At 34.8% G+C, this 12,762-nt stretch overlaps 1 protein-coding gene across 1 annotated transcript; it reads left to right on the top strand.

Annotated features, from left to right (window-relative positions):
* The first annotated feature begins 4,092 nt into the window (after positions 1 to 4,092).
* Positions 4,093 to 5,031, top strand: LOC100914284 (putative olfactory receptor 8G2). Its single transcript, XM_012545119.2, has one exon. It carries the CDS (start codon positions 4,096 to 4,098, stop codon positions 5,029 to 5,031), a length of 936 nt encoding a protein of 311 aa, XP_012400573.1. The 5' UTR covers positions 4,093 to 4,095.
* The last annotated feature ends 7,731 nt before the right edge of the window (positions 5,032 to 12,762 follow it).

Genomic DNA, 12,762 nt, shown 5'->3' with positions numbered 1-12,762 from the left:
CAGGATAACACTGTGTTAGCACTGGATACACCAAATGCTGTTTGGTAACTCCATTGCCTCTATCCCCTTCTGAGGGCAAAGAGGAGCACTTTTGGTCAAAAGGAAGTGGAAGCCATGAGAGCAAAATAACTTCTGGTCCCAAGGAATTAGAGATTCTAAGAAGCAATGTCTATTGCAATCCCAAGGAATCAGGGGTCCTTCTTGTGGTGAGGTTATTGTTATTGTTCAGTCACTTCCCTCATATCTGATTTTTCATGACCCCTTTTGGGCTCCATATAAGGACTAGAGTACAAACCTTAAAATCAACAAACACACTAGTCTTCAGATGATACCACCTTGGAAGCACTGAAATAATCCAAATCTCCATAAATATCTCTGAAATCAACAGTGCACAAAAGTCCAAAACTTGACACTGTGTCTTTACACTCCCACATTCCCACAATGCTGAGAACAGAGCCCACTATTAACATAAAGTTTCAAAAAAGACATTGTCTGGCAATATGAGTAAACAATAAAACCATAAGAATCCATTATTGTGACACAAATTCAAAAAAAGACATTGGAATAAAAGCATGTACAAGCAAAGCATACAAGGGGGAAAATATAAATTACACACAAGCTCAACAGGAATTTATAGAAGAGCTTAAAATGACTACCCAAATCAAATTAATTGTTTGGCAAAAAAAAATTAGGCAAAGAAATAAAATCAAAGGAAGGAAATTGTGAAAACACAACAAAGAGAAACAAAAATGAAAAAAAAAACTAAAAACAAATGGAAATGGAAAAAGAGGTATAAAAGTTCACTGAACAAAATCATTCCTTAAAAAATAGAATTAGTCAAGTGGAAGATAGTGAGTGGCATCATAAGACATCAAGAAATAATAAAAACCGTCAAAGGAATGAAAAGTAGAAGAAAAGGTACTTAATTTGGCCAGTTACATTTCTCTAAAATATTCTTATTTCTCCACAAAATTAAAAAAACACATTTTATCTATCTATTTTTAAATACAATGGCTTCAAAATATCTATAAAATGCCACCTTTAGGAATGGATTTATCAAGAGATTAGTCTGGATCTCTGCTACTCATCAGAACATAAACTGTGATGAGACAACTACTGTCACTAAGAAAAACTAAAGAAATAGGAAGCCAGTGGAAATAACAGAGTTAAGGGGGAAAAAATGGCTGCTTTCCAAAAACATCTGGATCCCTGGTGAGGTGAAGGCCTATGGGAAACTTTATTTCTCTTTTTAATAAGGTCCCAGGCCTCTCTATTTTAGCCCCACCCTCAAACCCACTTATTTAATGTTGATGTGCATGTCTGAGGGCACTAGGAAATATTTCTTACCATAGTGTTAGAGAAGATCCTGTAAACAATGGCATAATTAAAAACTTCAAGTTATAGCTTAGAACATCTTCCATGGAATGTCAGAGATTGAGGTTTGTGCGACAGTTCCTTCAGTAATGAATAAGGGCACATTCCATCCGTAGGATTGTAAGAGCCCAACACATCAAGATTATTTTTCCTCCACACTTCTGACAAGGAAGAACCTATATGACTAAAGACTGGAAAGTGAATGTCTTCCTGGTTTGGACCTCTTTAAAGACATAGGTAGGAGGAGTTTGCCAAGAGCATAAAAGTATTACTTATCAAAGTGGCTTTGATCTCAATTCTCTCCTCATTGAGGGACAGAAATTGTACTGGTATTTATAAATTCAGATGTCTCTCCTGTATGCTCCTTCCTTGTCTCTGAAATGAAGACGGCAGTATGTCCCAAATGGAAAAGTTCAGCTTTTAGTGGTGGCTAGCATGAGGAGCTACTAAAATGCATATAGTGTGTCAGATATATGATTAAAACCTAGAGAGAGAAAGATGTGATGAATATATAAAGAGAACAGTTGGGAAAAATCATTCCTGTCTTAACTCTTTTTAAACCTTGTCATCTCAGTGCTATCAGCATCCAAATCCTCTCTCTCAGCATCCTTATTCCTAAGAATAAAAGAGCCTTATTGGCTCTTTCTAAGGACTAAGGCTTGATGGTTCATAATACTGTAAGGCTGATAGAGCTACTTGTGTGTCCAGGGGACCTGTTGCAAACTTGTTTCACGATCTTGCTAACCAAGCTGCTTTGGACTGCTCTTGTTTCCACACAACCACCACTGCCCTAAGGGCATTGCCATCATTCTGTTCTCTAGTTCTTTTAAGGATATATTATTCAATATGCCTTGGGATGGTTTATAGGTGATAATTGGACCAGCACTTATCAAAGTGCCGGCATATAGTAAAGGCTCAATAGAAATATTTATTGATTAATTGATTGGATGGTGTGAGAAATGTAATATTAATAGAGCAGGATCATAGGTGCAGTTGCAATTTTCTGAGAATGTGGGAATGTGGAAATTCCACTTTAGTCCCTAGATAATAATGGGAAATATTGTTGGTCATCTATAGGTATCTACATGTTGTTATTTGTGGAAAGAGGAATTAATGATGCAGTAAATGCAGAGATTCATATGGCAAAGCACAGCTTTAAAGTGTGGATATCTTCAAACAGAATCTCTTTTCAGGTATGTTATACAGGGAACTTAGATGAATACAGAGGCTTTATGTCACCAATGAAAACAAAGGAAAATGTTTTCTAACACACGACATTGGAGCCCACAAAATCTTGTCTTCAGTCCTGCCCCCTCAAGAGACAGCATCACAGTTCATCTAGTGACATAAAGAAATTTATCTTGCGCAGCTAAGTGGTACAGTAGATGGAGCACCATCCCTGAAGTCAGGAGGACCTGAGTTCAAATCTGATCTCAAACACTTAATACGTCCTGACTGTGTGACCCTGGGCAAGTTACTTACCCCCAATTGCCTCAGAAAAAAAAAAAAAGTTATCTTTATGTTGACTTCCAAGGAGAAATCTCCATTTTTTGGCAACTTGGTGGTCCTATCTATTGGCAATATTTTAAAATAGGCAATCTATCTTAAATATAAATAAGGTTTTATGGATTCTCCTGTGTTCCAAAATGATGGTGTGTTGACAAGAGACTAATAAGAATAATAAGATTCTATAAAATCCATCTTACTAGGAAAGCAAAAGCATAAAGTTATGAAGAATGGGTTTGAGTAAGAAATATATGAGTTTCTTTATTATTTAATGCCTCTTTGACCATGAACAAGCTAATCTCTTTGAGCCCATTTCTTCAGCCTTAAAAAGGGAAAAAAAATAATACTTAATTTACAAGGTAATTTAGTTCTTTGTTTACTTATCTGCTATGTGATTTTACCAGTCTTAAGAACTCCCAGGGAGGAAATTCCTTCTACTAATGCAGACATAACTATTCTTCAGTTGCCCAGAGTCACATAAAGGTAATACTTTAACTTGCATCTTTTTCACTGAAGTTGACTTTCTACCTGCTGTTCAGTTCTGCTTCTAAATGTAGCATATGTAAAATTTTATGTAAATGTCACAGATGTCATTTGCTAAATCTATATAGACAAAGGTTTTCACAATGTTTATTTTTGTATAAAGTGTAGTATATAAAGCCAATACATTCAATTATTTTACTTTGTATCAAGGAATTTGCATAGCACCATAGGATCCTATCTAAGAAGTTAACATTCCAAAAGGTTTAAAAGTAGAATTGGAGCTGAATATGAAATCATTGGGAGACCTCAGGCAAAAAAGATATTGTGGCACAGTACTTGGCTATCAAAGGAATAAGAATGAACTGGACAGCTATAAAGGGAAAAGTCCACTAAAATTAAAGTATAGTTACAATAAGGAAGTTGTGTCATATATGCATAACTATAAAAAACATAAAATGTGAAGTTTTTATTTTATACTCTTCTTAAAAGTTTGAGAAAATATGGTTTTTATTTTTCTTTATTTAGCCAGACTTGTAATTCCCATGGCTTAGCAACCTTTCAATCATCAAATTTTCCATATTAATTCAGATCAATACCAAAATTTCATATCCTTGATTGTGGCACCCATGGAATTCCAAGTCTGAGTTCTCTCTCTAGCATTCTGGATATGCTCCTAACATTTTATTCCTTTTTTTTTTTTTAATCTAAACAGAGATTTAACTGCTGGAGATAATGGATGCACATAATTACTCCACAGTGACTCAGTTCTTCCTTGAGGGTCTAACAAATGAGCCAAGGTTTCAACTTCCCTTGTTCATTCTCTTCTTTCTTATCTATTCAGCCACTGTAGTGGGAAACTTGTGCATGATTTTATTAACTGAAGTGAACACTCACCTTCACACTCCAATGTACTATTTCATTAGAAACTTGTCCTTCATTGATCTCTGTCATTCCACTGTCATTACCCCCAAAATGCTGGTGAGTTTTGTGTCAGAAAAAAATATCATCTCCTACAATGAGTGCATGACTCAGCTCTATTTCTTCCTCATTTTTGCTATTGCTGAGTGTCACTTGTTGGCAGTAATGGCATATGATCGCTATGTTGCCATTTGCAGTCCCCTTCTTTATAATGTTCTGATGAACTATCAGGTTTGCTCCAAGCTCATGGCAGGGGTGTACTTTGTGGCAATTATTAGCTCCACAATTCACATTGGCTTTATGCAGAGACTGTTGTTTTGCAAAGCTGATGTCATCAACTGTTACTTCTGTGATCTCTTACCACTTCTGAGCCTCTCTTGCTCCAGCACATATATAAATGAACTTTTGGTCTTGTACTTAAGTGCATTTAACATCCTCACTCCAACTCTGACTATCCTTACCTCCTACATCTTCATCATCACCAGCATTCTTCGGATCCATTCCACTGAGGGTAGGTTCAAGGCCTTCACCACCTGTAGCTCTCACATTGCTGCGGTTGCTCTTGCTTTTGGCTCTGCTATGGTTGTGTACCTGCAGCCATCGTCGGCTCATTCCATGACTCAGGGTAAAGTGTCCTCTGTATTTTATACTATAATCTTACCTATGTTGAACCCTTTGATCTATAGCCTAAGGAACAAAGATGTCAAATATGCTCTGAAGAAAACATATGAGAGAATAAGGTTTTCATGAAGAAGTAAGAGAGTCAAAAACTAATGCTAGGGGTCTAGTATTTGTCATTTTGCCTTTCTCTTTCTCAGGTCCATGGTCTGTGACATAGGGACAACTGCCTAAAGTACCCTAGGGGTTAATGTGAGAATCAAATGACATAATTATGTCATCAAAAGCACTGCAATGAATACAATGTCTTATGGAAATAAGGGATGGACAAAGTGGAATGAAGGGCGAGCTAGAATGTAAGATGAGTAAATACATATGAACAATATACAAATCATTTGTATATCGTGCAATCGTTAATTTTAAGAGGGGAGAAGAATGTGAATAATTGTGGGATGAGAAAAGATTCATTTATGAAATGGCACCTGAACCAAACTATAAAGTTAAGGATCTTGTGATATGGAAGTGGAGCTAGAGTATACATTAAACACAAAGGACCATTTATGCAAAGTCAGAGAACTGAGAGAGAGAATGTTTTATATGGAGAACAAATAAACCGTAAGTTTGAGGAAAACAGAAGTGGCAGTAAGAAGAGTATATTTAAATAGTGTTGGAATGGAAGATTAGGCGTGAAGTATTGAAGTTTTAAATGACAGGTTGGGGTATCTGCATTTTATCCTAGATACAGTAAGGAAACTTTGAAGTTTTTGAGTAGAGGCCAAACATGGTTGGATAATTTTTCACTTGTGTGCAGTGATGTAAGATAAGTGTGCTAGCACACTTGGTCCACTTTCTAGCAAAGTTCCTAAGTACTCTCCCTCCTCCCTCTCCCTCTCCCTCTTCCTCTCCTTTTCCTTCTCCCTCTTCTCCCTGCCCCCCCTTCCTCTCCCTTCTTCTCTCTCTCTCTCTCTCTCTCTCTTTCTCTCTCTTTATGTCTCTCTCTCTCTTTCTATCTCTCTGTCTCTCTCTCTGTCTCTCTCTCCCTTTTAAATTTTTATTTATTTTATTTTTCAACATTCATTTTAACAACATTTTGATATCCAAATTTTTCTTCTTCTTTACCTTCCCACTTTCCAAGACAGCAAGCATTCTGATAAAGGTTATATATGTACAATCATATTAAACACGTTTCCACATTAGAGAGGTTGCAAAAGAAGAATCAGAACAAAAGGGAAAAAAAAAAACACAAGAAACAAAGGACTCAAAAAAGTGAAAATGTTATGCTTTGATCTGCATTTAAACTTCATAGTGCTTTCTCTGGATGTGGATTATATTTTCCATCATGAGTTTTTTAGAATTCTCTTGATCATTGTATTACTGAGAAGAACTATGTCTATCATAATTGATCATTACACAATGTTGCGATTACTAAGTACAGTTTTCTTGTTCTGTTCCTTTCACTAAGCATTAGTTCATATAAATCTTTCAGGTTCTTCTGAAAATCTATCCGCTCATCCTTTCTTAACAGTACAATAATATTTCATTACATTCATATACCACAACTGACTCAGCCATTTTTCAATCAATGGGCATCCCTTCAATTTCTAATTCTTTTCCACCACAAAAAAGACAATTTTGGATCTCTTTGAGGAATGTATGTTTCCCATTTGAGGATTAAAAGAGGCAAAGACAAGTACTGTGAAGTAAAAAAGTGAGGCAAATGAACTATTTTACAAGCAGAAAGGAGTGTAAGACTATGTTTGTGTTGTTGTTGAGTTTTTTTTAATTCTTGTCCTACTCTTTCTGAGGCTTTGAATAATAAAATTTCCTATAAAAAGGCCAGAAAGAAAATGAATTTGCCCCAGAATACAGATTGACTCAAAGCCTTTTCACTCTTTTATATAAAATCCAACAAGAACTTGATCAACATAATTGACAGGTTATTATAAATTAGGGTGGGACCTCTCATTAAAGGAACGAAGCTCTGAATCAAGAATTGTTGAATCTGAGAATCTATCTTTCCTGTCTCCTGCCTGACAGGTGACAAGCCTCAGGGATGGGCCCCTAAGAAAGTCAAAAAGGAAAGGCTTCCACAAACCCTGGGCTAAGAGTCTCCATCCTTAATGAAGGAGTTCTTTAATACTTGAGCTCAATAGTGCACTTTAAGACCTCAGCAGAATCAACCCCTAGCTGAACTATCTTCCTGGCCCAGCCCAGGGGCAGCTGTGTTTGATGACCAAGCAACCTACCTGGCCAGTAGTCATGACCAGTCAGAAGACACCACAGCAAACAAGGAACTTGCTTGGCCTGACTAAGTAGCAGAACAACAAACCTACCAGAAGTATCATTCCTTGGGAAGACGTAGTTTAGCTCAGTTCAAAAGGGATGCCATCACCTGAGAGAAACCAACACAGAGCTGAGAAATGGACCATATCAATGTCACATCCTTCAGTAAACTTCATAAGATTTTTTTGACAGAAAAAGGACATCAAGATCCCATAGTTCCAGAGTTGCCTTACCTACATATATTCTTTACATGTATGTCTTACTACCATTGCACCTTCAGTTTAAGACCATTCATCCCAATGAGTACTCTGAGGTGTTCATGAAGAGGGCACTTTGGGGTTTTGAGGTGAATATTCTGCAATTACTGTTCCTGTTACACTATTTGAGTAGATTCTTTTGCTAAGAATTCTTTTTTATTCCTTTTTATTGTAGTAAGTTTATTTTTAATATACATTGCTTTATGAATTATGTTGGGAGAGAAAAACCAGAACAAAACAGAAAAACCATAAGAGATAAAAAAAAAAAACAGGAAAAAGAAATGAATATAGCATGTGTTGATTTACATTCAGTCTCCTTAGTTCTTATTTTGGATACAGATGACATTTTCTGTCCAAAGTCTATTGGGATTGCTTTCATTGAACTACTAAGAAAAACCAAGCCTTTCATAGTTGATCATCACACATTCTTGCTGTTATTGCGTCTAATGTATTTCTGGTTCTGCTTGTTTAGCTCAGAATCAATTCATGTAAATCTTTGCAGGCCTTTCTATAATTAGGCTGTAAGTTATAATCAGTTCATCATTTTTTATAGAACAATAATATCTCATTACCTTTATGTACCACAACTTGTTCAGCCATAACCCAACTATTGGGCATGTATTCCTTTTCCAATTCCTTGCTACAACAAAAAGAGTTGCTACAAACATTTTTTGCATATGTGAATCTTCTAAGAATTAATTCTACTGGAAAACTATTAATTGGTAGAAGAGGAGTTAGTGTTAAGGAGATAGACAACCATAAGATCTATTGTTACTAGAAATTGGGGTAGTATCAAACTTGGGTTAGTAAATATTTAACAACATGCTTTCCCAAAAAGGCACACAAATTTAAGTTTAATCTCTGTAATCATTTGCTTTTACATTTTATCCATCATTTTCTTAAGTCAAAATAATCAATAAATAAAGAAGCAGTAAAATGGTTTGCTGTTTTCTGAGGTGTAAATATTCATACTAAAAATTTAACTAAATTAATGTTGATTGAAAATTTTATCTCCACAAATATTTATGTATTTAAATGTAGAAAAAAGATATTTTCAGATAATATGACAATTGAGAAATCCCTGTGAGTTCTAATTAATTCCATGACCATGGTTTTAGAAAAATCAGCCTTCAGTTTTAATAGAAAGATGAGAAAGTAAAATGTGGGGATATATTGCTTCATTGTCCATTCCTAGAAAATTCAATTGCCTTTAGAAATCTGATGATGTTTATGTTTTAAGGTAATAAGTGATGAGATTATAAAAGGAGAAATATCAAGAACTCCATTCTCTATCACAAATTATCCATATTATCCCTACCATATCATTTCCCTATTGCATACTTGTTTTTTATAGACTTAGATAGTATTATATGAAGTAATCTAAGGCTAAATAGTATAGGAAACAAGCTTTGATAAACACAAAGAGGACAGTACTATATAATTTTCCCATAATTATTTTAAACTGAGCATATTCAAAACTGAACTAATGATTTTTCTCCCCACCTATTACCATCCACAATACCACCATCCTTCCATGCTGATAGCCTGTGCCATCTTTGACTCTTCAGTCTTTCTCACGTTCATAAATAATCTGTTTCCAAGGCCTATCAAATTTATCTGGTAATATTTTAGACAGGAAAAGTGAAATTTCTGAAGTCTGACAGTGACCACCTTCATTTTCTGAGGGTTCCATGGGGCTGAATTAGTTTCCTGATCTATAATGTAGAATCTTGAAATACTATAATTATGTGGGGGCAATAGAAGAAGAAAAGAAAGTAAGGACAGAATCTGACTTGTTCTATAATTGACTTTGTAACTGCTCTTACAAAAATAAGGAGTCTTTGCATATCTTTGGCATGACTTCTAAAACTTTTCTTTATTCAGAGAGTCTTGAGCCAACCTAAGCAAACAAGATACCAAAATTTGTCATCTGAACTTTTCTTTTATTCCAATTTTTCTTTAAAGCCTGGATTCTACCTCAGCCCATTTATTAATTTCCAAATCTTATATATTTCAACTCCACAACAGCTCTCAAATCTGTCCAGATTCCATATTGTAAAGCATTTGGTAGGCATAATAAACAAGATAATTTTCAAAGTCTTATGTTAAATATTACATTTATTTATTCAATCTGTGAGATGGGACAGCAGGTTATTACTTAGGGTAAAGGTTCTTAACATTTTTCATGCCATGGACCCTTCTAGAGTCTGCTGAAGTCTATGGAACTCTTCTCAGAATAGTGTTTTAAAATAATTGAATGAAACACTAAATTTCATTTAGAGTAGTGAAAAAAGTTTTCCATTCAAATTTACAAATTCTCCTCTAATCTATACACAAACCCCCTACAAAGATCAAGGGCCTCAGGTTAAAAATATTTTCCCTAGGGAAAAAATAGACATTAAAACAGGAGAAGAGGATTAAACTGAAAATACAGAAGATATAAGTAGTATTTTTTGACACTTACCAACTATGTCACTTTAGGCAAGAAATAATTCAGGGCTTCAGTTACCATTTATCTATAAGATTTGGAAATGTGACTACATAATTTATTTATAAAACACCTTCCAGTTCCAATTCATAGAATGCAGTGCTATTTTTCCTCAAGAAAGATTTTCATGGAATTTTATACTATGGTTAGGTTAAACAGGAGCAAAAATGGTAGGAACTTAGGAACAGACAAAAAAAAATTCAGAAAGAAAAAAGCAGAGAGAGATTTTCAGATGTCTAGCCAAGTTAATTATACTATTCTTTAGAATTATTCTTCAACATTTCTTCAAGTTTGTATATATTTTCTATTTCTCTAACTTGACACATACACACACACATATATTGATGTAACAGTCATCTTAATAGTTTTTTTTTTTAAGGATACAGACTATATTAATTATATTCAGAACATTGATTTTTGAATTAAAAAGTTGATCCCTGGGATTGTAGAATTTCTTTTGACAAGATGAGTAGGTTAAGAATTATTTTTGTCATAATTCTGCTTTGTAGATGAACTTATGCTTGAGAACTCAACCATCAATGCCTGACTACCAGTTCTCATTTTTCTTCTAAACACATCACTAGTCTCAAAATGTAGAGTAGCAAGTGGAAAGAAGAAAGAGATTATGTTTACTATTATGTACTGCTATAGATTCAGCAGACAATAACAGCCTGAAATTATATTCACACTTGTGAGCATTAAGTCAGGAAATGTCCTTTCCAGTGGGCAATTAAACAACTCCTCTTCTATTGGAGAAAAAAAGGCAGGGATAGAAAAACAGTTTCCATTGGATAGAATGAAGTTTTTACTTCCTTTAGAGAGCAGGCATATGCCATGGTAGACAGAAAAAGGAAGGAAAGAAAAGTAAAGAAAGAAAGACATCAGTAAAATACAAAATACACAGAAACAACAAAATGACATTCAGAAGTGGACATAAACACACAAGGTAAGTTTGTTATTTCTTCATTTAATAAAAATTTTTTTAGAAAATGGTTCATAAAGAATAGTTTGTAATTTCACATACAATCAATCCTCTTTTTTACTTTTCTCTGTATTCTGGAATAGTTACATTTATTGGCAATTAAGTACATATGAAAAAGAATATTTTTTTTAAAAAGAAAAAGGATAAATTATCCCAACAAATTAAAAGATTGGATATGGCAGAAAAAATAATTAGCAACCTTGAAATCATTAATAGGTATATATAACTGCAAAAAAGCACTCAATGAAGTAGATTTACAGGTAATCACATGGAATTAGATAAAGTGCTAAATCTTTCACTCACTAATACCCAAATATACCCAAATATGTGTGCCCTCATATCCAATTAGCCTTTAAATCTGTCTGACATAGAAGAAGGAAAGACATCAGTCATTCATAGCTGGCCTGATAAACTCCCCATGGTGCTAAGACCCACTGTATTGTTTACCTGTACTCCAACCTGTTTTTCTCTATCTCCCTGTCTCTCTGTCTCTCCTCTCTCTCTCTCTCTCTCTGACTTGTGGTTGCTTCAACACTTGTCCTAATTTTCATTTATCACTGACCATTTATTGCTCACTTAGTTTCTTATTATTCAGCTATGTTTTTGCTCCTCATCTCTAGTCATTGTCTCACTTTTCAGTGAGATTGACATATGTCAAAAAGTGAATACTTTGAAATCTGCTCAGCTAGCACACAGTTTTTCAGGGGATATAGTCCCCAAAAGAAAAACATGGCAACTAATATCTAAATCTTTTATGCAATCTGTTATTAGAGAATGAATGGTAAAGAAGGAAGTAGGCAAACATGGGGATTCAGGAGCTTTTTAAAATCATAGATCCAGAGATCTAATCCTCTGCCCTATGAAGGCTGAAGCCCATGCTATTGCCAATTTGGCCTTTGCCCCATAATCTATAATTGGACCCCAAAACAATATAATAATGGCATACAACATCTGCAGGGACACTTCCCAGAACCTTTGACTCCCATGGTTATGGTTTTGGAAGGAAGGAAATACTTGGATAAACCGAATGGAAGCTCACCCGCTAATTTGGGGCTTTACAAGCTTCTTCCTCACAAACCCCAGGCAGAAAAAGGCTGTAAGAGGCTGATAATAACAGCCACATTAGGGGTCAAAGCATCAAAATCAATCTCTGAGCAGCTTTGGGAGTAAATTTTGAGTTATGGTTTACTATTTCTGATAATGTCTTCGTTTTAATGTGTACTTCCAGCCTTCAGATGAAAATAGCTGTATCGCTAGGCATTCGGTTCATTTTTTTTTCTCCTCCCAAAGACCTTTCCTTATTTTAGATTAAATTCTTCTGGGAAGAAATACTTTTCCCAGCAGCCTATGAACTATAATAATGTCTTTAACAGTTTTCCTTAGGGGATAGAAGTGAGGTTGAAGAGGAGCTGGGGATTTAGAATTTGTTCTATCTACTGAGATGAGAATTTGAAATAAGGGTTCTCTTAGCAGTATTTGAAAGTCAGAATAGTTTCATAACAAGTCTTTTATCCACCTTTGTCTCAATATGTACCTCTAAGAAGTTTGTTGATCTGATCATCTCTCAATTTTTTCTCCACTAGAACCAACCTTTCATATCTGCAAATAGTCTCTGCTTAGAGTTCTAAATTGAAATTAATCAGTTCCACAATTTGAGATCCTAGAAGAAACTGACAACACAGACTACTATTTTAATAGTTCACAGAATTCATTTATTCATTAATTTTAAATGATAATTTTTATTTCATGTCCTAAGGCAACTTTTGTTTTAAGCATTTTGAGTCCCCTTCTGGTGCAAGGATTGTAAGAGCAGATGTGACAATAATAAAAAATAAGATCCTAAAGGAAAGGAT

Source organism: Sarcophilus harrisii, chromosome 3, assembly GCF_902635505.1.
Source record: "Sarcophilus harrisii chromosome 3, mSarHar1.11, whole genome shotgun sequence".
NCBI classification, from domain to species: domain Eukaryota; kingdom Metazoa; phylum Chordata; class Mammalia; order Dasyuromorphia; family Dasyuridae; genus Sarcophilus; species Sarcophilus harrisii.
This window is presented reverse-complemented; position numbering and strand designations above follow the sequence as displayed.